The following is a 27,426-nucleotide window of genomic DNA, read 5'->3' on the forward strand; positions in this document are numbered from 1 at the left end:
GGCTTAGAAGGGAAAGAGCGCCATTTGGCTTTTGGAACTCAAATTTAGCAGGAATGGTTTGCGGAGGCCATGTCGCAGTTGCAAAGCCCCAGAGGTGACAAAACAGTGGAAACCCCCAACAAGTGACCCCATTTTGGAAACTATACCCCTTGAGGAAATTATTTAGGGGTATAGTGAGCATTTTGACTCCACAGGTTTTTTGCAGAAATTTTTGCAAGTAGGCTGTGAAACTGAAAATCTACATTTTTTCAAATAAAATGTAGGTTTAGCTAATTTTTTTTCATTTCCACAAGGACTAAAGGAGAAAAAGCACCATAAAATTTGTAAAGAAATTTCTCCCGAGTAAAACAATACCCCACATGTGGTAATAAACGGCTGTTTGGACACACGGCGAGGCTGAGAAGGGAAAGAGCGCCATTTGGCTTTTGGAACTCAAATTTAGCAGGAATGGTTTGCGGAGGCCATGTCACATTTGCAAAGCTCCTGAGGGGACAAAACAGTGGAAACCCCCAACAAGTGACCCCATTTTGGAAACTACACCCCATGAGGAAATTATCTAGGGGTACAGTGAGCAGTTTGACCCCACAGGTGTTTTACAGAACTTATTGTAAGTAGGCCGTAAAAATGAAAATCTACATTTTTTCAAAGAAAATGTAGGTTTAGGTATTTTTTTTTTCATTTCCACAAGGACTGAAGGAGAAAAAGCACCGCAACATTTGTAAAGCAACTTCTCCCGAGTAAAACAATACCCCACATGTGGTCACAAACATCTGTTTGGACACACTGAGGGCTCAGAATGGAAGGAGCACCATTTGGATTTTGGAATGGTTTCTGGGTGTCATGTCATATTTGCTGAGCCCCTGTAGTACTAGTACAGTGGAAACACCCCAAAAGTGACTCCATTTGGGAAACTGCACCCCCTGAGGAATCATCTAGGGGTATAGTGAAAATTTTGATCCCAAAGGTTTTTTGCTGAATTAATTAGAATTAAGCCATGAAAATGAAAAATAATTTTTTTTTCCAACAAGATGTAGTTTTAGATACACATTTTTCATTTTTACAAGGAATAGAGAAGAAAAAGCACCCCAACATTTGTAAAGTAATTTCTCCCGAGTACGGTAACACCCCATATGTGGTTATAATCAGCTGTTTACGTATATGGGAGCATTCAGAAGAAAAGGAGCGGTATTTATCTTTTGGAGCGTAGATTTTGCTGGAATGGTTTGCGGACGCCATGTTGCATTTGCAAAACCCCTGATGTACCAAACAAAAGTGACCCGTTTTAGAAACTACACCCCTAAAGGCATTTATCAAGGGATGTAGTGACAATTTAGACTCCACAGGTGTTTTTCAGAAATGAATACGCAGTGGATTGTGCAAAGTGAAAATTGCAATTTCTCCACTGATCTGTCCATTCATCGCACAATATGTTGTGCCCCTAGAGAATCTTACCCCATAAATTGTTAAGCGGGTTCTCCCGGGTATGGTAATGCCTTACTTGTGGCCATAAATTGCTGTTTGGGCACACTGTAGGGCTAAGAAGGGAAAGACCGCCATTTTGAGCATGGATTTTGCTTGGTAGTAGTTCTGTTTGGGGTTTTGCTGGTATTTCCGTTTATAATGTGGTGGCATATGTAATCTGTGCGGAGTACATCAGGGTATATGTAATCTGTGCGGAGTATATCAGGGGTATATCTAATCTGCGCGGAGTATATCAGGGGTATATGTAATCTGTGCGGAGTACATCAGGGCATAATAAGAGGGTATAATAATGGGGTAAATAATACAATTATCCATAGATGTGGGTTACGATGTGAAGCGATCCGTTATGCGCAGGCCGGTGTCACACTGATAAACGGTTTTCTTTCTTATCCCCCTTTTGTAACGCTCTGCACCTTTTGGGGACTTTTTCTCCTTCGTAGTTTGGGAAATATTGCTGGGAAAGTTTTGCGCTGGTATAATATGGGCGCCCTCGCTTCCAGTGGATGTGCTATGTCCCTTCCCTTTCCTAGTTCCTAAATACTAGGGCCCTGAAACGGAAGGAATGTTCCCCTCCGGCCTGCGCATTGAGATGTTTTTCATCACCGCATTACTAGTGCCATAACTTTTTTGTTTTTCAGTTGATTGAGCGGTGTGCGGGCTTGTTTTTTGCGAGACGGGCTGTAGATTTTATTGGTACCATTTTAGAACACATACGACTTTGATCACTTTTTATTTCATTTTTTGGTAAAGGAAATTACCAAAAACAAGCAATTCTGGAATAGTTTTTTATTGTTTTTTTTATCGGAATCCACAGTGTGCCCTAAATTACATGTTAGCTTTATTCTGCGGGTCGATACGATTACGGCGATACCAAATTTATATAGTTTTTTTTATGTATTGCAGCATTTGCACAATAAAATCACTTTTTTTATAAAATCATTTGTTTTCTGTGTCGACATATTGTAAGACCCATAACTTTATTATTTTTGCGTGCACAAAGCGGTGTCAGGGATTATTTTTTGCGGCACGGATTGTCGTTTTTTATTAGTACTGGAGTAAATGTGACTTTTTGATCACTTTCTATAGCATTTTTTGGAAGGAGATGTGACCTAAAAACAAAGATTCTGGCGTTGTTTTTCATGTTTTTTTTCTTACCACGTTCACCGTGTGGGATAAATTACATAATAGTTTTGTAGTTTGGGTCGTTACGGACGCGGCAATACCAATTATGTATAGTTTTTTTGATTTTTACGGTTTTTCCCATAATAAAAGACTTACTATGGGAAAAAAGTCAGTTTAGCTTTATTTTTATTTGATGTGTGTGTGTTTTTATTGTTTTACCACATTTTTATTTACTTTTTTTTACTTGTCCCACTAGGGGACATGAGGGCCTGATGCCCCGATCGCTACTCTAATACACTGCACTACATACGTAGTGCAGTGTATTAGCGCTGTCAGTTATTCATTGACAGCAAGCCTATGAGGACACGCCGCAGGCGGGTCCTCATCGCCTCCCGTACAAGGCAGACTCGGACGCCATTTTCTGGCATCCGATTGCCACAGCAACCCAGCGATTGCATCACTGGGTTGCCGATCGGGTGAAAAGCTATCAGATGCTGCGCTCTATTGAGCGCAGCATCTGAGGGGTTAATCTGCCGGATCGGAGAATAGCTCCGGTCCTGGCAGTTACAGGAGGGTGCCAGCTGTATAATACAGCTGTCACCCCGCGGTGATGGTGCCGGCTCTGCTTCTGAGCCCGCACCATCACTGCGCCGTACATATACGGCGCTTTGCGGGAAGCACCTCCCGACAGCGCCGTATATATACCTAAATGCCTTTCTTGACTTATCAGGCTCCTTAATGCCCACCAAACTGTTCACTCATTCTGAATTTACTGCTTATTCTGTCTTCTCAATACAAGACAGAATATCAGCTCACTGAAGGATTAGGCTGGATTCACACGAGCATGTTCAGTCTGTAAAGGACGGAATGTATTTCGGCCGCAAGTCCCGGACCGAACACACTGCAGGGAGCCGGGCTCATAGCATCATAGTTATGTACGACGCTAGGAGTCCCTTGCCTCTCCGTGGAACTACTGTCCTGTACTGAAAACATGATTACAGTTGTCCCGCAGCGAGGCAGGGACTCCTAGTGTCGTACATAACTCTGATGCTAGGAGCCCGGCTCCCTGCAGTGTGTTCGGTCCGGAACTTGCGGTCTAAATACGTTCCATCTTTTACGGACCGAACATGCTCGTGTGAATCCAGCCTTAGGCTATGTGCACACACACTAATTACGTCCGTAATTGACGGACCGGACACAGTGCAGGGAGCCGGGCTCCTAGCATCATAGTTATGTACGACGCTAGGAGTCCCTGCCTCGCTGCAGGACAACTGTCCCGTACTGAAAACATGATTACAGTACGGGACAGTTGTCCTGCAGCGATGCAGGGACTCCTAGCATCGTACATAAGTATGATGCTAGGAGCCCGGCTCCCTGCACTGTGTTCGGTCCGGTACTTGCGGCCGAAATACGTCCGTCAATTACGGACGTAATTAGTGTGTGTGCACATACCCTTAGGTTACAGCTACCTATCGAATTCTATAGAGAGTGGAGCGTGGAGTTGGGAGCAGGAGCAGAGTGAGAGAGAGAGGAAGGGACACACACAGAGATGCTGCTGCATCTTTGAGTAAGTGTTAAATCTCACCCCAGTGCTGTATTCACAGCTACACTGCTTAGTACTGCTGTATGATGGCCTCCATGTTAGTGCCGTTTTGAGGGTGTGCTACAGAGAGGTAGGAGAGCAGATCTCCTCTCAATGGGTGCAGTTTTAAGAAGACATGATATCTGTTGGGCTCCACTCATTAGCTCATAGAAAACTGAGAATTAGAGATAGAGACTGCTAAACAATGCAGAATATAAGTTATATAATGGTTAGAAATTGTGTTTTTCCTCATGTACAAACATGACAGCTTATTCTGAAAAGTCACCTGAAAGGTTATATACGCTTTAAGTAAAGTATACTAGGGGATTACAATGAATGCAATTACTTTTACTTCAAGCAAAGGCGTATCTCGAACATATGGCTACTCTTCAAGTGTAACGCCAACTCCCTGCTTAAAATTTGGAAGAAAGGTCGGGAGATGCTGCAGGGGAGGTAGGGCGGGCCGGTTGCTACAGAAACCCACTGATACGGAAGCTCTTACTTTACTGCTTAAACATAATAGATAGTTTAGTATTTCCTTATACAGTACTATGTATCGGGACTACGCACAATGCACCAAATTTATTAAAGATGTGCATTTCTTGGAGCAAAATATAGTTGCATACAATATTGTTCGTGGACCTCAGTGCAAAATCTGTAACAGGTCCCCCAACTAATATTTATAATACTGGTGTCTTATTTTTTGCCTTTATGTCCCCTCAGTCACCAGGGCCTTGGTGCTGCTGCTACCTCCGCAATTTCTATAGCTACACACCTGGGTGTAAATGTACGTGGCGTATGGAAAATAAAAGTATGTAACATGCCTTGCGCCATTTTGCAAATTTTTACGATTTTACGATTTTACGAAAATATGCATCCTACAACATCATTAATAAATCTCTCCCTGCATTTTATTGTTCTGAACATCTTAACATTGGTTACTGATGGAATATATGGAGAATACTTACCAATTGCTGTTGTTAATACTAGGACTTGCTCAATTTTTTTGCCATCATTGTAAAAAGCTAAATGCCAGGCACCTTGATCCATGTATTCAATGAAACCTGTCTCTTGTAAAGATGGAAGAAAGATACTCCGAGGTGCATGCTGTAGGTTTGCTACATTTTTTGGTTCTTGCTTTTTCAAGTGTTTCCCATCCATTAGCTTTACAAAATCAAACTGTGTGGAGATCAAGCACAATTTACATTGGATTAGGCTGGATATAGGGCGTATCTCAACTTTACATAGTGTTGTAGATGGTACAAAATGTCAAAACCAATGTTTTTATTATAAAATAATACAATATATAATATCAGTTATTTGTGCAGTTGAACCTTTGTTTTATAGTTCACTGCAACAAATAAACTTACATATTTTTAAGAAAGCAAAGCAAGCAGTTGATTTGGATTCATGTCTGGCACATATGGTTCTAAGATTCCTCTTGTGCTGCTCCAGTTTTTTGGAACATCATTCCTCTTACCAACAGACAAACATAGACATTTTCAGACCTTAGAACTTTCCGTTAAATGGGAAATTCATAGATATGTGATCCTCTGATATGCCATAAAGACATGTCGCAAGATGACATCACCGGGGGGTGTTTCCAAACAATGGGCCATTGTAATCTACAGAGTACCTAAACTACTTTGTGCAGCTTTGGAATTTCCATCACAGAAAATTGTTGCTGATTTTTAATGGCACTTCCCATAGAGATTGTGTCTGAGATTCAATGTGTAAATCTCTAAGCAGAACTTTAGAGTTCTGTGTGATTAGCAAGGGTCTGAGCTCACCAACCTCAACTAATTTGACCTCTTAAAGAGGCTCTGTCACCAGATTTTCAAACCCCCAACTCGTATTGCAGCAGATTGGCGCTGCAATGTAGATTACAGTAACGTTTTTTTTTTAAAAAAAACGAGCATTTTTGGCCAAGTTATGAGCATTTTTATATTTATGCAAATGAGCATTTCTTAAGTACAACTGGGCGTGTTTAAAGTTAAGTACAAGTGGGCGTGTATTGTGTGTGTACATCTGGGCATTTTTACTTGTTTTACTAGCTGGGCGTTGTGAATAGAAGTGTATGATGCTGACGAATCAGCATCATCCACTTCTCTTCGTTACCACCCAGCTTCTGGCAGTGCACAGACACACAGCGTGTTCTCGAGAGATCATGCTGTGACGTCACTTCCTGCCCCAGGTCCTGCATCGTGTCGGACGAGCGAGGACACATCGGCACCAGGCGACAGAGGCTACATCGACTTACCTGCAAACGCCGATGCTGCTGCAGAATCAACTGTAGCCTCTGTCGCCTGGTGCCGATGTGTCTTCGCTCGTCGGAAGCGACGTCACAGCGTGATCTCTCGAGAACACGCTGTGCACGGCCAGAAGCTGGGTGTTAACGAAGAGAAGTGGATGATGCTGATTTGTCAGCATCATACACTTCTATTCACAATGCCCAGCTAGTAAAACAAGTAAAAACGCCCAGATGTACACACACAATACACGCCCACTTGTACTTAACTTTAAACACGCCCAGTTGTACTTAAGAAAGGCTCATTTGCATAAATATAAAAATGCTCATAACTTGGCCAAAAATGCTTGTTTTTGAAAAAAAAAACACATTACTGTGATCTACATTGCAGCGCCGATCTGCTGCAATACGAGATAGGGGTTTGAAAATCTGGTGACAGAGCCTCTTTAACATGCTAGAAGATCACTTTTAGGGCCCATGCACACAGCTGTATTACATATCCATGTTGTGCGGATCCATAATATGCTGCTGACGCCCAACTAATGTACTAACACGTTCAATCTTTTCTTGTTTGCACCCATTTAATCCTTTAGATTGTGTTGTGCCAGATGAAGTGATGGTCATTCTTGGTAGTGGTATTTATAATGGTGTATATGCCACAATCAGCTAATATATCTGTAACATGTGATGTTTTGTCGGCTGTAATGTCAAGACTTCTGACAATGTACCCTAATTCTTTTATGGTAATTACTGGAGATTTTTATCATGTGTCTGTTTCTGCGATTATCTCACATTTCCATAAAGTGGTGAAGTGTTCTACAACATGGGAATAAGGCTCTTGATCTCTTGTATGTGAATACAAAGGGTGCATATAGATCCTCTGGCATACCACCTCTGGAGTAATCGGATCATAATTTGGTTCTGTTACAGTCTGTTTATCGCCCAGTGGTGGTGCGGCAGCCCGTGGTTAAAAGGCAGATGAAGGAATGGACTCGTAAGGCCGTGGATGAGCTACGGTAGTGTTTTGAGACTACTGATTGGGATATGTTGTTGGGAACAGCTAGGAATGATGTTGATGGGTCTGTGAATGTGGTGACAGATTTACAGGTTACAGATTTATTTTTTTATAGATAGTATTATACTTTCAGAAACCGTAACTTGTTTTCCGAACAATAAGCCGTGGGTAACAAAAGATCTAAAGTTATTAAATAGGAAGAAAGAAGCTTTTAGAATGTAGGACAGGGACCAGTTGAGGATTGTGCTAAGGTTATTACAGAAGAGTGTGTGGCAAAGACAGGGAGTGTACAGGAAAAAACTAAACAGTAGATAGTGAGGAATGATATTGGGGTCAGGTATGAAACAGATTATTGGATTTAATAGAAAGAGGTCTCTATAATGGGGTTATTTGAATACAGGTAATGATCTCAATGTTTTTTTAAGACGTTTAGTAACCCGAGTGGTGATGGGATGATGTACCTGATATAATTATGGATTCTGATGTTGTCGGTGGGATGGAGAATGAGGATAGTGCTGCGAAGGATTTTCAGCCAACCAAAGTGGTTACAGCAATGGAGGAGAGAAAGGAGTTTGGGAAATTGAAGTTAGGCAGACCCAGATAGATTACCGACGAGAGTATTTGAAGTGTGTGCAGAACAACTGTGCAATGTTTTTGCTACCCTTTATAACCAGATTTTACATCTGCAGCATGTCCCCATGTTATGAAAAATTTCATTTGTGGTGCCGGTTCCAAATATTGGTAACCCAATGACACCTTATGATTTTAGGCCAGTTGCTCTGACACCGCATGTTATGAAAGTGTTGGAAAGATAAATTTTATCTTCTTTGTTATTACATATTAGTAAAGTGATGGATCCTTTGTAGTTTGTTTATTGGTCAAAAATGGGGGTGGAGGATGCTGTGATCCACACTCCGACTGTGTTTGTCATTATGTGAGAATTACCTTTTTGGATTTTTCAAGCGCATTTAACACTATCCAACCGGCCCTGTTTAGGGAGACGTTAGGTAGCATAACAGCTGAGAGACAAGTGTATAATTGGGTAATTAACTACATGCTGAATAGGCCAAAATTTGTTTGGTTAGAAACATGTATGTATGAGAGGGTAACGAGTAGTGTAGGAGTTGTGCAAGGTACGGTGTGGGCCCCATTTTTCTTTTCAGTATATACCTCTGATTTTTAATAAAGGTCAGAATGGTGTCATTTGCAGAAGTATTCAAATGACTCAGTGATTGTAGGTTGTAGTAGGGGGTGTGTGAAAAAGAATATAGAAAGGTCTTGATTTTGTAACATGGTGCAAATCTAACTGCAGTTAAATGTGGGTAAAACAAATGAAATTATAATTGACTTTAGTAGGAAACAAGGTAAAGTTGTGCCCGTATGTTTAGGTGGTCAATTTGTACAAGTGGTGGATAATTCTAAGTATTTGGGTGTGTACTTGTATAATAAATTGGAATGGAGAGTTTATTACAAGAAGACCTATGAAAAGGGAGAGTAGATTGTGTTTTGTAGGAAGTTGAGGTCTTTCAATGTTTGTGGAAGATTAATGGAACGTATGAAAGCGTTGGACTGGTGACAGACAGGAGAGTGATGCAGAAGTTTATAGACATTGCTAATAATGATTTATATCCACTACATGATGTCGTTTAAAAGCAACATATTTATTTTAATAGGAGATATATTTAATTTTGCTGCTGTATATTACACTTTATAATAACTCCAGACAGCTACAGAATCCAAGACTATAGGGGGAAGGGGTATTGTATTGTATTTTTAAAATATTGAAATTTATGAAAGTATTGTGTATGGCATTGTATTTATATGTTTTTATTTGTGCTATTTTAATTACTGTATTAACAGTGATACTGTTATTTCTTTGGTGTAACTACTATGTATGTTTTGGTGGAGCTGTTGTCAACAACAAAATTTTTCTGTTGAGATTAATATCTATCTATCTATCTATCTATCTATCTATCTATCTATCTATCTATCTATCTATCTATCTATCTATCTATCTATCTATCTATCTATCTATCTATCTATCTATCTATCTATCTATCCTATACTATACTTTAAAATAAGGAATGGTCTTTCTAAGCATAGTACTGACATTTATATACAGAAAATTTGCTGGATTTTCACCAGATTTTACTTTTTTTTGTTAACTCAATATGTCAGATTTCTACCAATTAGTAAAGTAGAAAATGGACATAGACACCTCTCAGAATATTTAAGGTACAATAAAAAAAAAAAATTTCAGTCATTATATTTCAACTATATGCTGCTTCTATGGTAACATCAGTAGCTGAGGGAAGCATATTAAGTACCTGTGTGTGAGTAGGTGGGATATTTCTCCTTCCATATATGCCAAGAAGAGAGTCTTTTGAGAAGGAAACATTGAATTTTAAGTACATTGGATGGTGAATTGTAACTTGAAAACGCCAGAATAAACCAGGTGGAATAATCTGTTCAATCTGCTTCCCAATTTCAACTTCTCCAGAGTCAATTGCTCTTCCTCTTTGATACACTGCAGACACAAACACCAAAGTAGGTGAAATGCAACTAGACATTTCTACAAAATCCATAGCATAGAAATAATAAAAGATTACAATAACTCAAAAGTTGGATCAAGATCGGTGGAGGTCCCAGGGCAAAAATTTGGTGTGAGTCCCTTCCGAGTAGCCATATCATAAAATGCATTTATAATTTACACTGGACATACATATTAGCAAATTATTGGCAGATCCTGCCAAATTCAACATAACCCAACAACAATCTCATGTGTATGAGGGTAGTCCCACTGTCCCCCAGTGTTTGCTTTTGGGTAGATAAATATGTTACATTTTAACCTGTTAGATAATTTTTTCCACTAAGGGATAAGGACTGTCATCAGTATGTGGCAGCTGTTTTCCCCCTTACCCTATGGCAGTAAATATGTACCCTCAACCACCACCACATTTTTTCTTGTTAGCAGTGTAGACACATAAGACATTAGAGCTCCATGCAAACCGAATGGAGCTCCAAACATTATTAATCAAAAATTACTAAAAGAAAAAACACTTAGTGTTGGAGGTACACTTGACATTTTTTCAAACTCCCATCGTTTGCTACTAGGAGGGTCTTGGAAGAGCTGAATGCAACTGAGGGGTAGAGGCCGCTTGCTACAGTTGTAGTTGAAAAACCTCGGCAATCGCCCCTTTTTCCCTCCCAATTGTACAACTTGGTAGGAAGAAACTATGGAGCTCAGGATTGAAAAACTAAAATAAAATGGTATTTCAAATTACAACCTGTTTCTTGCTTTATAACTATTGAAAAAAACCAAAAACATATTTACAATTAGTGTACAATAATTTAGTAAATCAACCTGAAAAGCTTAACTTTTTATACAATACATTTCTTTTACAGACTTTCAATGCTATAATTCTCATTCCCTACATTTCTTATTTGAATATAATAATCCTAATTATTAGTATGTAGCATACTCTAGTGCCAATAAATAATATGATATCATATTAGTTGGCCTTGGCTCTTTCATGTCTAGGAGAAGCATCAAAATAAAAAGGTCAGCAAATAGCTGGCACACAACCTCCAAACAAGCTTTTATGTGCACAGAATGATAGCATCAGGGCTGGATTACTTCCAATGTATTTTAGGCAGATGCAGAAGTCCCTGTGGTATAAGGGATGTGAGTGATATCAAGCACACATTGAATTGACTTGGACCAGCTACAGCAATAATAACACGGATCATTAAGAGGTTATTTGTGTGTGATGGTCTTTAAAAAATAGAGGCTTACAATGCTAATGTTACTGCATAGAAATATAACATTACAGGGTAATATGTTGGACAGGGTAAAATGGCGCATAGCCCACTTGCACAAGACCGAGTGCCACTCAGGCCATTTTTCACTACATCCGAGTGGCACCCGATAGTTTTCACGGACCCATTCACTTTAGCGGGTTAATCGGGTAGGTGAAAACGGACCCGACTCTCCGATCCGTGGAGAGATAGAACATGTATTATTTTTCCATGGATCACAGAAGCACACACAGTCGTGTACAAGAGCCCTTAGTGTTTGGATGCCAAGATCACTGATATTCTGTCTAAGGCTTTGAGTTTTCTAATGGATAGTAAAATCCCACAATTAGGACTCATGCACATGCCTGTATAATGGATTCATAATATGGCACCTATAGAAATCTAGGTGCCTGATACAGAGGCAAATGGAGATATTGTATTTTTTGGACATATTCGTATATGTATGAGAAAAATATTGCATTCCAAATGAGGGAGGTGTTCTCCCCTAGAGACATTGCTTCTAGCAGAGAATTCAGTGCCATACAGTGGAAGCCATATGGCAGAAGGTCTAAACACAGGGATGGACAGAGACAGCATAGATCCTTGTGGAAGGACAGTATCACTTATTATACAACAGCTGATTTGTCAAGAGTGAGGATCATAGAGTTCATCGCTCTTGTTTCTCTATCAATTCCTTGACTGGTGTGCCAATTCCTCTGGTGGATCACAGTAATTGTGAGCCAAGTGAATCATCAACAGCCTCTTTAATGCAATCTAACAGCCAGTAGGAAGAGCCGTTATCTTTTTTATGCTGGTGGTGGGTCCCTATGCCTTGTAGCCCCTGTGCAGCTGGACAAATTGCACATAAGGCATGTCTGCCCATATCTAAACATGAGTAATCAAATACTTTTTACGGTCTGAGTGTCATTCCAGATTGTAAAATTCATAAGTGGATAAAGGAATATTATGATGAGATGCCCTGTTCACACATTTAGGATCTGACACAAATTTAGGTGTGAACTCTGCACCCAAATCCATGTCAAATCTCATAACGTTCCGCATCCCATGCATGTGAATGGAGTTTCCACAACCTTGTTGTGGAAAATTTCAACGTGGATGCTTGTCCATGTCGCCAAAAGAGAAATCTGTGAGAACAAGTAGAATGCTATTTATTCCCGCAGATTCCGCATGGAAAAGCAGGCGGATTTCAGCACGAGGATTAGCCCCCATTGCTTGGGCCTAATCCTTATGCGGATTCACGGCACTTCAAATTGCACATCCCCGGCAGAAATCCAAGATAAGCCTATGGCCTATCCGACCTGTGTGAACAGTCTAAGATTAAATCCGATTGAAATTAAAATGAGTACGAGCAGGATATTAAATCATACAAGCTATCAGGTGTATTTTATTTACATGACACTGAATTCTCACAATACTGCTCTGCTAAGACCTATAGCATCATGCATTGTGAAGTGAATACATGTCGCACTGCATCTCTTTTTGTCCTGGCAAATCAAATCCTTTGTTGTGGAAATTATAATTTGTCTTTTTAATTAACACATCATCTTGGCTTGTTCAAGAAGCTTGAATATCTCACTTTTGTTGAATCCTCAATAGCCAATAAGATATTTTGGCGTTTTTTCACACTCTCACAATAGGACTGAGAAGTTGACAAGTGGAAAGAAGTTGAACAATGGCATATTTCATGTACTTATCTATAGACCAATGCTCAGAACAATTTGTATCTGCACTGATTTTATTGTGGATGCTGAAAAAAATAAAAAACTCCATGAAGCAACAGGGATAAGCTTTAGAGTGTTTTAATCCGCTCTGTATTAAATATTAAGGAATCAAGCAATGTCTTGCTGAGCTTTGCAGTGAATGAGCATGCAGGTTTCTATAATCCATAGTGTCATAAATGTCAAGCACTAAACATACAGAACATACATTACCAGGATTATATTTAACTATTGTATATCGGTACACTTTATCATTACTATGATTCTGCTGCCATTTTATTGTCATTATAAAATGTCATTCATTTTACAACATACAGTTATATACAGGGACTTAACAAAGGACTTTCTTTAAAGACCTTTGTGTCTTACTACATTGTATATGCACTTTACTGTGACTGGCTGAAGTCTTTCTTTCTTTCTTGCTGTTTGTAATGCAGCAGCAACATAAGCTCATAAAATAGTTTTTTTGCAAGAATGTTCCCTTTTTTATTGCTATTTCCAAGGGTATTCTCCTATGAACTTATAAAATGCTTAATAAAAATTCCACTTATTTTAACATTGATTTTTGTGGCTGGATTCTTTCTGCCAGCGTATACCTCGCTAATCCTAACTTATTAAAATCTTTGAAAACCAATCCAGCAGCCACTTATGATTCACACTGGGACTTCAAAACTGAGTAAAAATATATTTTCTGTTAACTACTTTGGGTTTCATTTAACAACATTCTTCAGCCATACAATTTTTATTTTTTATTTTTTTTCAGATTTGGATTTTTAACATCTTTACTTACTGCAGTAAGAATTTTAGGATTCACCCTTAATCTACCAATAATGAAGGACAGAGGGGTCCAACTGCAGATGCCACATAATAGTTCATGTCGAAGGTTTGCATGAAGTCCATGGCTTTATAATGATGCTATGTTAGGTCTGGTGGGCTCACCAACAATAAGGGTATGTGCACACACACTAATTACGTTCGTAATTGACGGACGTATTTCGGCCGCAAGTACCGGACCGAACACAGTGCAGAGAGCCGGGCTCCTAGCATCATAGTTATGTACGATGCTAGGAGTCCCTGCCTCGCTGCAGGACAACTGTCCTGTACTGTAATCATGTTTTCAGTACGGGACAGTTGTCCTGCAGCGAGGAAGGGGCTCCTAGCGTCGTACATAACTATGATGCTAGGAGCCCGGCTCCCTGCACTGAGTTCGGTCCGGGACTTCCGGCCGAAATACGTCCGTCCATTACGGACGTTAATGTGGTCGTGTGAACCCAGCCTTACTGTTTGACAAGTTTGTGCTAATACAGTGCCCTCCAACTTTTCTTGTTCTTTCTTACCTGCATCATTATAATACTGGGCATTATGATACTGGACTGAGAAAAAAAATCACCAGTAGAGTCTGCAGCCACCAGATTGGTTAAGATTTATGGTCATCTAATAATCCAGAACTAAAGCTGGCCATACACATGGCTGTATGTTAAATGATAGGTCTGTATAAAATCTATAATTTCCAACGCCACATAAACCGATCTATGGAATGTTCCACAATTCGCTGGCCATAGAATGCAATGGAAGAAATTATTTGCCTATTAGTTGTCAAAAGCAAATCTGAAACATGGAAAATCAATTTACCCAATAAATCCTAATGGCTAGCGAATTGTGAAGAGGTTGGAGAATCATAAAAACATGAATCGGGAAAACATTTGCTTGCCTCCAGTCTTAGGTTAATATTTCAGTATTTTGTATTTTTGGTCTGTTTAACCACTTTTAATTGGAAATAAAATATTGGTGTCAAATTTTCGAATTTAAAAACCTATACAGACCTGGTTGGCCGGGGGCAAGTTCTAATTTCTAGGCTTACAAAAATAAACGCCATTGGGTCAATTAAAATACAACTTGCTGAACTTTAAATCCATTAAGAATAATATAAGACAAATCATAGCAAACGTAACATTTTCTTTCATCTCAATTTCACAGATTTTACTGCAGTGAACCTTCAATAGTCAAACCCAAATTATTAATTTTATTATCCTAATAAAATTCGTGCATTTCAACTAACTGCAGAAGAACATAATTTGTCTGATTCCTTAATGGTGTAACTCAATACCCTGCTGAAACCATTATTCTTGAAGAAGAGACTTCATTAAAATATCTCTTGATGATCTTTTCTTCTTGGCGTCTGTTACACTGAAGTCATAGTCTACTGAGGTTTCACTTGCAAGAATTTTGTTGGGTCTTAGCAATTTCACAGTGGTTTTATAATGAAATGAATATACTCTCTACAAAGTCTCCATTGGAAAATTCATTACCAAACCAATTAGAATATTGAATAAGATATATATTGTGATGTAAAATTAATGATACTGTCCATATGTTGACATTGACATATACTGAGTTTAATAAATCTGTTTCTACAATAGTTCTTATGTAGAAGAAAATACAAACCAGGTTGAGTACATACATATGATACAACTTTAAAAAGGCTTAGAAAAATATCTAAGGGAGTCATGCTCTGAGACTACTATTTATGTGTTTCTGTTGTTACATTTGCCCCATCAGATTTTTTCCGAACCTTCAAGCAGTTACAGTATAGGTTGAAAAAGATTTTTGACCTTTGGTGAACATCGCTTGTATATTACAACATTGTATCAACAATTCCTTAATATATTGAACATCAATTACTTAAATCCAGAAGAGGTTTGAATGATAGAGGATAACATCCTCCCAGTGGCATTTCTTTCAGTCCCATCAGCAGAATAATGCCGTCGTGACCGGACTCTGTTGTCTGAAGGGACTCTTCCACATAAGAAGACTTCAGTATTATAAATGGCACATGGTAGGTGGGGGCCCTGTTGCATATTTTGCTTTTGGGCTCCGAAGCTTTAGGCTATGTCTCTGATAATAGACCCATGTTGCCTGCATTCAGAGAACACTGTCAGCAATAAATGGTAAATCCAAACTTCAGCACTGAGGACCAAAGGCCATCTGTGTAATGCAGTGGGTGGGAGAACCTGTGGTCCATTTCAATATGAACCACCAGCCTTTCATCTCTGCAACTTGGAGATGCAGCTGTGTTCTCTATGCAGTGCCTGTAGAACTATATAGCAAAAGCAAGATTTGCATATATTATTCATTAGGAAGTTTGTTTTTTACCAAAGTTACTATAGGTAAATATGGTTGTTTTACCCATAGAGCTATTGGCATTTGTCGCAAATGAATTTTTGCAAAAGTGACATTAGGAAGTCCAGCCATAGTGGTTACCACTATGAATTAGCTTCTCAGAAGTTGAAAATCAACGATCATTTGGTCAACACATTGTATAAATATAATTTTCTAGTTTTACCATCAGTTACTGAGAAGCTAATTCCAAAGTGACAACCGATAAGGTTGCACTATCTGTTATCACTTTTGCACAAATGGCTGCCACAACTGAATAGGGAATTGGCAATATCTCTGTTAATAAAGAAAAATAATTCTCAAACTTTGGCTACTGCTCTAACTTCTGTTTACTAATACAGTATATGGCCAATAAAAAGATATGTTATAAAGTTATACCTTCAAAACTCCTTAAAACAAATGACAAATGAGAATCCATTATATTGTATAATAATTACCTTTTTTCTCTGCTTTATCAGTTACTTTTCCTCCAAGTGGTGAGTAAGTAGTGTCCGCTGACGCCTCTCCTTTGTTTCCTTTACTGACCCCATTCTCGTAAAGCTGACTCTCCACTGGTTGAAGTTGCCAAGTTAAACCAAGCAAGTGAACTGCTATAAAAAAGGAAAACATTAATCCCAAGGACAGAAAAGATATGTGCAGATAAAAAAAAAAAAACATACTTGATTTATGAAATCATCATCTTTATCCCCTAATTCATGCTTATTATCAGCTTTGCTTTATGGAATTTAACATTGTGAGAACAAAGCCATAAATCCTGTATAGGCAGCAGGAGACTGACCGCTGTACATAATTTAAGAAAGCTTTGTTCTTCTGCACATTTATCTCACTGACAGAGAGGTAATTATTGCTATATGTACTGAAATAATCATTTGTTTAAATACAAATAGTATGATAATAGGTTTAACTGGCGTCCTGTGATCATGCTAGAGAGCAAATCTTAATTAACATAGTTGATTCATTTCACCATAAATGAGAATCCACTTAAGATGATGAATTACAAATGTCTTAAAAAAAATGGAAACAAAGAAACATCCTGCAATACTTAGATGACTAAGCTCATATTAGAGCTACATAGTATCTATTACATGTTCATACTAGCATGCTGCATGGCTGTTTCAGTTTCCCTACTGCATTGTGGGAGCTTAACAATGGTTACACAGTTAAGCCTTATTCAAATGAGCGTGTGTTAAATCAGCTGTGAAAAACATCAGTTTTTCACGTCCGATTCGCACCCGTGTGCGACTCATTTTCACCAATCCCTCATAGACTTGAGTCTATTGAGGGATCCGTGAAAACGGACAAAAATAGGATAACCTATTTTTTCACTGGCCCTTTACATGGTCTGTTAAAACAACGGCCGTATGAACAGCACCTTAGAAATATACGCAGACGTGTGACGGCCGTTAAAAAAACTACTGTCACACGGCCGATTTAAACTCTCGTCTGAATAAAGCAATAGAGTTAAAGAGGCTCTGTCACCAGATTATAAATGCCTGCTCTCCTACATAATCTGATCGGCGCTGTAATGTAGATAACAGCAGTGGTTTTTATTTTGAAAAACGATTATTTTTTAGCAGGTTATGAGCAATTTTAGATTCCTTCTAATTAGTTTCTTAATGACCAAATGGGCGTTGTACAGAGGAGTGTATGACGCAAATAGTATCACCAATCAGCGTCATACATTTCTCATTATTCCAGCCCAGCTTATTTCACTGCACAATCACACTAAAAATGGGCTGGAACAATGAGAAGTGTATGACGCTGATTGGTCACTGATTGGTCAGCGTCATATACTCCTCTGTACAACGCCCAGTTGGTAAAAAGTAAAAACACGCCCAGTTGGTCATTAAGAAACAAATTAGTATAAATCTAGAATTGCTCATAACTTGCTAAAAAATGATTGTTTTTCAAAATAAAAACCACTGTTGTTATCTACATTACAGCGCCGATCAGATTATGTAGGAGATAGGGCACTTATAATCTGGTGCTGTATTACGTTTATGTCTGACTGCAGAGTGAATATTGAGTGCTGTCTGTTTTCAAGGGGAACCTTCAGAATTTTAGAATCATGTATGAATTTAAAGAATCTATGCATGAATAGAAAAACAAACAAAAAGTATGAATTAATAAGAAAAGAAGCAAAAAATTTTGTCGAAATAGAAAAAACAACAAAAATAAAATCAAATATCATCAGAGTCAGAGTAATGCAATGAAGATCGACAGCACTCCAAAATAGTAAAAAATAAATACTTTCTTTATTCACCCATGTTGCGACGTTTTGAATCCAAACATGGGTGTGTAAAGCAACTAAATCAGGGTTGGTAGGCCTGGAATATCCCCCCGAAGAACGCAAAGTTCAAGAATATCTTTATTTCCTCAGAGGTGCAAATCTTGTTGTTTACAATATGTATAGTTCGTATTTTATTTTTCAATATACATTTACAATGCACACAAACATAAAAACAATCAAAAGTTAAACAAAACATGGACACAACACAATAAAATGGTCCCCCTAAATAAAAACAAACAAACAAACATCATCTTCATTCAAAAAGGAATAAATGAAAAAAGTTAACGAGGCAACCCCTAAATAATGTGGCATATAAGCAGACAAACAAGTTTTTTTTGTGGGGATGCCCTCCAGGGTTGGGTCCCTTTTGACAGCAAGAATAGCACAGCATTCTGCATTCATGCTTTCAGAATGACAGAAACCCTACTGTAACCCCAACAAAACCCATTACAAGTTCAAGCTTGAAAATGCCTTCAATGGGAAGGTGAAATGTTGCCTACACACTGGGTGAATAAACGTCTTTATATTTTTGTACTTACTTGGAGCGCTGGCTCTTTCTTTGGATTTTTGATTTGATATCTGTAACACCCAATACTTTAGAGGAACACTCCAGGCTTAACTGATTTACTGGGTTATGCCTTATTTAGGGCCTGTGGAGACCTGAACCACCACCTCAGGATCTACACGTAGTATAACACAGTGTATCAGTTTTGTCCAGCATTTTCATTCAATGAAATGAGTACTATTTACCCTCTGACTCTCATTACCTGTATATCTGGTATTTTTATGAGTTAGGCAGGGTTGCCAACCGTCTGTAAACTTACGGACAGTCCGCAAAACATGGGTGTTTTTTTCTGCCGTCCATATCGTCTGGCAGAAAAAAGCACCGTGCAGGATTTTTCTTTATTCCCCCGGAACTTTGCACTGCGCATGCGCCAAAATGTACATGCACAGTACAAATGCCACGGCCTGGCATATTTTCAGATTCCGCTTGATAGCAGAATCTAAAAATATGCTGCCAAGTGAGGTCAATGCCTGGAGTGGACCAATCCAGTCACCTGACCTCACATCAGCAACATGGTGACTCAGGTCAGGTGACTGGACTGGTCGACTCTCGGGCCATCACCGCCCCCAGCCAGAAGAGGACCCCTGTCGCATGACCACCTCGGCTCCTCGGTGAGTCACGTTAGGCAGTGCGGAGAGTGGCAGTGGTAAGCTACCACTACCGCTCTCCACTTTGTTTACTGTGTGGAGCTATTTACAAGGGGGAGCTGTGCAGTGTTATTTTCATGGGGGGCAGTGTGAAGCTATCTACAAGGGGGCAGTGTGGAGCTATTTACAAGGGGGCAGTGTGGAGCTATTTACAAGGGGGCAGTGTGGAGCTATTTACAAGGGGGGCAGTGTGGCGCTATTTACAATGGGGCAGTGTGGAGCTATTTAGAAGGGGGCAGTGTGGAGCTATTTACAAGGAGGGCAGTGTGGAGCTATTTGCAAGAGGGCAGTGTGGAGCTATTTACAAGGGGGCAGTGTGGAGCTATTTACAAGGGGGCAGTGTGGAGCTATTTACAAGGGGGGCAGTGTGGAGCTATTTACAAGGGGGGGGGGGGCAGTGTGGAGCTATTTACAAGGGGGAGCTGTGCAGCGCTATTTACAAGGGGGCAGTGTCGTGCTATTTTCAATGGGGCAGTGTGGTGCTATTTACAAAGGGGGCTGTGTGGAGCTATTTACAAGGGAGGTAGTGTGTGACTATTTACAAGAGGGGGGGTTGTGTGGTGCTATCTAAAAGGTGGTGCTGTATGTGGCGCTCTGTACATGGGGCACAAAGGGGGCACGGTTACTGTTGGGGCACTTTTATTGGGTCGAGCACTAAGGCATCATTATTAAAGTCTAGGACACTGTGGATTACTAGTTTGTTTAGAGAATGGGGTATAGGTGTGGAGGGTGCTAGAAAAGCGAGAAGCCAACATTTCTGCGTGTCAATTTTGCAGAGACAAGTCGTGGCTGGAATAAGTTATCACAGCGGTCTGGGCTGGATGGAGAAAGAAAGGGAAAGAACGACTAATCAGAGAAAACATCACCTAAGTTAGCGGAGAAAAGCTACAGGCGAGGCTGTGATTGGTGAGTCACTCCTATAACACTACACAGTGCACAGGCAATGATTTTGTAATGTGTCCATAAAAATGTTGGTCTGTCCGTGATTTTTAGCCCAGTTGACCAGAAATTGCTGAGGTGGAGGTTGGCAACCCTGGAGTTAGAGCCTATTTAGACAAACGTTGTTCAATTCTGGGTGCTGTCCAAGTGTATAACTGACAGCCCCCGTACAGAACACTGACCTATTAAAATCAATGGGCCGATTCACATGTCCGATTTTCCGCACAGACCATTGGTCCGTGCAGAAAAATTGTAGCATGCACTAGTTTGGTCCAATTTTCCGTTAGAATCATCCATTCAAGTCAACAGGTCAGTGAAAAAAATCGGACCACACAATGACTATCCACGTGCGGTCCGTTTTTCACTGATGGATTGCTAGGAGATGCTGAAAAAAAAGCAGTCAGCTTTTTTTGACGACGTGAGAAACATATGATCACTGATGCTACATGGATGTTAAAAACTGATGCACGGAACCTACTCTGACACAATACTGATTCAACTCTGATGTAAAATCGTCAGTTTTTTTCTGATGAATCACGAGTTTTACAATGCTCATCTGAATACAGCCTTACTTTCATATCTAAAACAGTGATAAAAAGGAAAGAAAGATGAATCCATTGTAAAAAAAAAGCAAACAAAAAAACAACCCCTCTTGATGCATGTTGTTTAGTATGAACAGACTGCCATGTGCTGCATGAAAAAAAAACATTGAAACTTTGAAAAACCTACTAGCTAGTCCAAGTATCCTATACATAATATGGATACAAATATGGTCAGATAAAAATAAAAGACTGCATATGTTTACAGCTTCCACATGGGTTCTATATGGGACCACTATGGATAATGTCGGAATAGCTACATTGACTAACATTAGATCTGTAATCGGGATCTTCCAATGCAAACATGAAACATACTCATGTGCATGAGGCCCAGCTCTGTAAAAACACGAGTTCTAAAAGTAATTGTATATAGGATTTGTAGTTGTCACTTAGGGGTTCACCATATTTATAATGCAAATTGTCTCCAACTGAATGAAACCCAGTGCAGGAAAAGCAATCTGAAAATGGAAGAAGAATCAGTCTACATTGTGTAGATTTTTCTCATTTAATGAGGATGTGCTCAGTTTGCAAATCTTCTATTTGCTGCAGAATATCCATTTTATTTCTGCTCCTAATAAAAAGACTGACATTTAACAAAAAGAATCGCCATTCTGCTGCTCGTTTTTACTGAACAAAAACATGAAGAAAAATAACGTAACCTAATGCAAAGAAAAAAAGTGTTCAATGCTCAGGCTGTTAAAACCAGCTTCATAATTGCTAAACCCTCAATGTCCAGTGAAAAGACATGTGAATTAATGTTCTGTTGCTGAGATAAAGTCTCCTTTATGGAAATGAGGAAATAATACAAAATTGGATAATTCCCCTTTGTGTGAGATATGTTATACTCAAAGACAGCACAAATAGGCATGAAATCATTATGAAATGTTAATGGCTCGATGGTTAATAGGATACATATATAATTTAATTGGAGGTATGAGTAAACGACATTAACTTCTGCTTCTTGCTTCTTCCGCTATTGAAAATAGAGTTAATTATTGTATATTCAGTGCTATTATTTTACTCTGTTTGATGTTACATTTACATGCTTAAATGTCAATCATACACACACAGACTGAATGTTCTTCTTTTTCTCTTCTCTGTGAATTGTTTGTCATTCAAATAGCTCCATATGAGAATGAAAAGAGAAGCCCTGAAACTACAAATCCGACAATAAACTCGCTAATTAATGAGTTTGGCAGCCATGTCTTAAAGGGGACCTATCACTAGGTCATATAAGTTGAACTGGTTTACTGACCTGAATAGCTCTGTCTCCCTGATTCTAGCGGTTTTTCCTTTTTCTCCTGGACCCCAAGAGATATGGCCCACTGTTGTGTTGGCTCCCTCTATGCTATTTTACTGTAATTAGCCAACAGGGCGGGAACTACCCTCAAGCTGCCTCACCCTGATTGGTCAGAGGCAGAGAAGCTAGCTCCACCCCACTGGCTAACTACAACAAATTATCACATAGGGAGTCTAACTGTGGGCCATATCTCTGGAATGGGGGGTCCAGGATAAAAACAAACAATAGTGCCGGAATCAGGAAGACAGCGCTATTCTGGTCATTTAACCAGTTACATTTATATGACCTAGTGACAGGTTCTCTTTAAGGTAATGTAGGCCTGTGCTGAATATACAGTGGTTCATGGAGCAGAAATGAAAATTAAGACAAGAAATCGATTTGACTACTTCGCAATTCGTGGATATTTGATTCACGAATCTACAGCCAGTAGCAAATCGATTTGTCAACTTTGCAGTTTGATAATTTTCATTTCACAGTTAGCTACTTGATTTGCCCATAACTAGAAATGGGTAAAGATTCCCAAATCAAATTACAGGCTCACAAGTCGTGAAGTTACTATCTCTACTTCCAATCCCTCCAGTCAGCCTAAGTCTTTGCCACATACTGTGCTCCTTCTAAATGATGTGTAAATGATAGGAGAGGCTGCTTTGTTTTTATTTCTAGTATATCTGGCAATATGTCCCTGATGGCAGGAGGTGGCAGGGCACATGGGATAGCTATAGGTGTGTTTCTCTAGGTGCATGGTGCACATTTAATGTACTTTATTTAACATTGCTGCATAAACAGTAAGGCTCTGTTCACACTGATGTCATGAGTTCAGTTTTTACAGGGGCCAGGCACAAAATGATGGATTCGTTATGGATCCTAACAATTTCTGATAGTTTCCTATTGACCTATAATGGGATAATCGGGTTGCTATTTTTTTGGGAGGATATAACAAAGCAGCATGCTACATTATTCTAGCAGTGAAAGAGAAAAGTCGTATGTTTTGGGATCCCGACAGAGCAGTATACAGATCCTATTCATTTCTATGGGACACAAACTGACCTCAAAGTGCATGAGTTTTTATCAGTCGTAATCACTTCTGTCACGGTAATTTTATTTTTATAGCATCTATCGTGATGTTTTGTTTTTTATTACCATTGAGGTTAGTAAATGATAGAATTAAAATACTAATGGAAACTGATGAAAAATGGTGTCAATCAGTTTAAATCAGTTGCAAAAAAACAACAACAACCTACTTGAAAAAAATTCAAAAGTGAATTGAGCCACTATGATCAGGTCACACATCATATCCTTCCAGTCAAGTTTAAATGAGGCATACTGTACATTCAGGAAATAATGCTGCAAAACTGATACGCTATGTTATGCCAAGTGCAGGGCCTAAGTGGGCGGCGCATGGCACAGGGATTCTCTCATTGTCACTGTGGATTCCTGTATCATGCACCATGCTCTCACGACCTTTCACTAGGCATAAAACAATGTATTCATTTTGCTCATTAGATGGTGAAATGAAGGAATTTATACATCAGGTGACAGTAGATGGTGTACCACAAAATATCAGAATCTGGGTCTACCTTTTCTAATTTAGAGTTTCACATTTCAATGAAATAGAAAGTGTGAATAAAATGACTATATTTTACACATCATATTACTATACAGATCACAATATTGAAATAGACTAGTAACCAGTCATATAACAGGGAATTATGCTATTTAAATGTTTACATATGTACAGCTTGTTGTCATTGACAATGTGGGTCCCTATGACCCTCTAAGCATCTCCAAATATCTGGGACCGATTCTCTTCTCTTGCAATAACATAGAAAAAACCAATGCAGCGCTAATAGAGGCGTAATTTGAAACTTCTAAGCCCCACTGCAAAATCTGTAAAAGGATGACCTACCCACCATGTGACATTTATATTAGGCCTTGTTGAAATCACAGTTTGTCCTACAATCGGAGGTATATACGTGAGAGGACAGGCGTCCTATACACCCGACAAAAAGCTGTGACATACAGTTAGGTCCAGAATTTTTTGGACAGTGAAACAAGTTTTGGCATTTTAGCTGTTTACCAAAACATATTGAATATACAGTTATACAATCAATATGGGCTTAAAGTGCAGACTCTCAGCTTTAATTTGAGGGTATTTACATCCTAATTTGAGAAAGGGTTTAGGAATTACAGCTCTTTAATACGTAGCTGCCTCTTTTTCAAGGGACCAAAGGTAATTGGACAATTATCTCAAAAACTATTTAATGGGCTGCATGGGCTAATCCCTTGTTAATCCATCATCAATTAAGCATGTAAGAGATCTGGAGTTGATTCCAGTTGTGGCATTTGCATTTGGAAGCGGTTGCTGTGAACCCACAACATCAGGTCAAAGGAGCTCTCAATGCAAGTGAAACAGACCATCATTAGGCTGAGAAAAAATTAAGAAATCCATCAGAAAGATAGCACAAATGTTAGGTGTGGCCAAAACAACAGTTTAGTACATTCTTGAAAAAAAAGAGCGCACTGGTGATCTCGGGAACTCCAAAAGGCCTGGACGTCCACAGAAGACAACAGTGGTTGATGATCACAGAATCCTTTCCATGGTGAAGAAAAACCCCTTAACAACATCTACCCAAGTGAAGAACACTCTCCTGGAAGTAGGTGTATCAATATCTAAGTCTACCGTGAAGAGAAAACTTCATGAGAGCAAATACAGACGGTTCACCACCAGGTGCAAACCATATTAATCAGCCCCAAAAATAGAAAGGACAGATTAGATTTTGCCAAACATCTAAAGAAGCCAGCGACAGTTCTGGATCAGCATTCTTTGGACAGATCAAACTAAGATCAACATGTAGCAGAATGATCGGAGGAAGAAAGTATGGAGAAGGCTTGGAACGGCCCATGATCCAAAGCACACCACATCCTCTGTAAAACATGGTGGAGGCAGTGTGATGACATGGGCATGCATGGCTGCCAAAGGCACTGGGTCACTAGCGTCTATTGATGATGTGACTGAAGATAGAAGCATCCGGATGAATACTGAAGTTTCAGGGATATACTTTCTTCTCAAATTCAACCAAATGCAGCAAGGTTGATTAGACGTTGTTTCGCAGTACAGAATTACAATGACCCAAAACATACTGTGAAAGCGACCCAGGAGTTTTTTAAGGCAAAGTAGTGGAGAGCATGCATTTCACTTGATAAGACAAAGCCTAAGGCAGAAAGACCCACAAACAAGCAACAACAGAAGACAGCTGCAGAAAAGGCCTGGCAAAACATCACAAAGGAGGAAACCCAGGGTTTGGTGATGTCCATGGGTTCCAGACTTCAGGCAGTCATTGCATGCAAAGGATTCTCTGCAAAGTATTAAAAAAAAACAATTTTTTTCCGGTTCTGGGAAAGCTCCTAAGGTCACTGTCTATATATAATGTCAGGAGCTTTGCGATACCGGAGTCACCTACCAGAGCATCAGAAGCACTCTGGCCTGGGACTCTGGCCCTAGAGAAACTCCTGACATCACAGTACATCTATGGATTGTGATGTCAGAAGCGTTACAACATCGTAGTCACCAGCCAGAGCATTCTAAGCGATCCGGACGAAGACTTTGACACCACCCACACAGCGGTCCTATTTCTCCCGCGACGACAAGAATTTTAAAACAGCAGGACTTCCGGGTTGCTTCAAAAGCCAGAATCCCTGGCTGCAATTTCTGCGCAAAGCAGCTACATCACTGGGGCTACTGCAGAGAAGCTCCAGTGATGTATCTTTTCCGGACAGACATAGCAGCCGGGGATTGCGATACTGGGGAATAGGGCCACGTCTAGCAGGGCAGCTTTTGCTGCATCGGGGAGCTCCATAAATAACTATCCAAATACTGCACACAAGAAAATGGTGTCAGTACACTGTGAACACCAATGCCACTTAAGCCACTAAATATAAATATGCATTACTGCTAAATCTACTTACAATAGTGAGGCTGTTAGTGCACATTTTGATTAAATAGTGTGAGCCCATCTGCCACAACAAGGCGACATCTATGAGGTGGGTACCTACGCTGCCCATATACCCAGAACTGGGACTAAGCCTATATATGTTTGGTCATGGTAGGAACCAGAATTAAACTAATTAAAATCACCCAGGGCAGAATGGGAGGAGTGCAAGATTAAAAAATGGAGGCAGTCACTAACCCCACATATATGAATCACATAAAGAACACAAAAGTTTGAACAGCACATTCCTGCAAAACACATTTTGTTTCATTTTGCTGGAATGGGCTGTTCAAACTTTTTCGATCTTGCACTCCTCCCATTCTGCCCTGGGTGATTTTAGTTTGATCAAAATGTGCACTAAGAACCTCACTATCGTAAGTAGATTCATCAGTAATGCATATTTATTTATATTTAGTGGCTTAGGTGGAATTAGTGTTTGCAGTGTGCTGTCGCCATTTTCTTGTGTGCTGTATAAATTTGCAGTCACAGGTGTTCTAGCACCTGTATACACGTTTTGTTTCATTTTGCTAGAATGTGCTGTACCCAACTAATAGAGGTCTCCTTGTCAAGGCAGGTGGGATCACACAATTTAATCAAAATGTGAGCTAAGAACCTCACTATTTGTAAGTAGATTTAGAAGTAATGCATATTTATTTCTATTCAGTGGCCTAGGTGGCATTTGTGTTCGCAGTGTGCTGTCACCATTTTCTTGTGTGCAATGCAAATACATAATAGAAAGTGATGTCACGAGAGCTTCCCGATACATACGTTTAATGGAGGCATGTGACGAATGCAATACAATGGCATCTATCACTCATAGGCCTCCATGTTAAAAAACGTATACCGCACAGTATTATTATGGCGGAGCCAGCGGGATGTAAATGCGTAGTCTACTACGCTATTCCATACTTAAAAGAAAAAGTTTAGTGACTTA

General features: G+C 39.5%; 1 protein-coding gene across 5 annotated transcripts in view; it reads right to left on the minus strand.

The window, feature by feature from the left end:
* The window catches only part of TENM1 (teneurin transmembrane protein 1), a 570,240-nt gene that overhangs the window by 207,914 nt on the left and 334,900 nt on the right, over positions 1-27,426 (minus strand). For 4 of the 5 annotated variants that reach the window (XM_075835787.1, XM_075835786.1, XM_075835785.1 and 1 more), the window contains 3 exons: positions 16,601-16,753; positions 9,777-9,976; positions 5,155-5,365 (listed from right to left, as the gene is read on the minus strand). In XM_075835787.1, coding sequence (XP_075691902.1) covers positions 5,155-5,365; positions 9,777-9,976; positions 16,601-16,753 — 564 coding nt within the window. The remainder of the gene's footprint in view (positions 1-5,154; positions 5,366-9,776; positions 9,977-16,600; positions 16,754-27,426) is intronic. The other variant, XM_075835784.1, reaches the window with a different exon arrangement.

This window comes from Rhinoderma darwinii, chromosome 8 (assembly GCF_050947455.1).
Source record: "Rhinoderma darwinii isolate aRhiDar2 chromosome 8, aRhiDar2.hap1, whole genome shotgun sequence".
Lineage (NCBI taxonomy): Eukaryota > Metazoa > Chordata > Amphibia > Anura > Rhinodermatidae > Rhinoderma > Rhinoderma darwinii.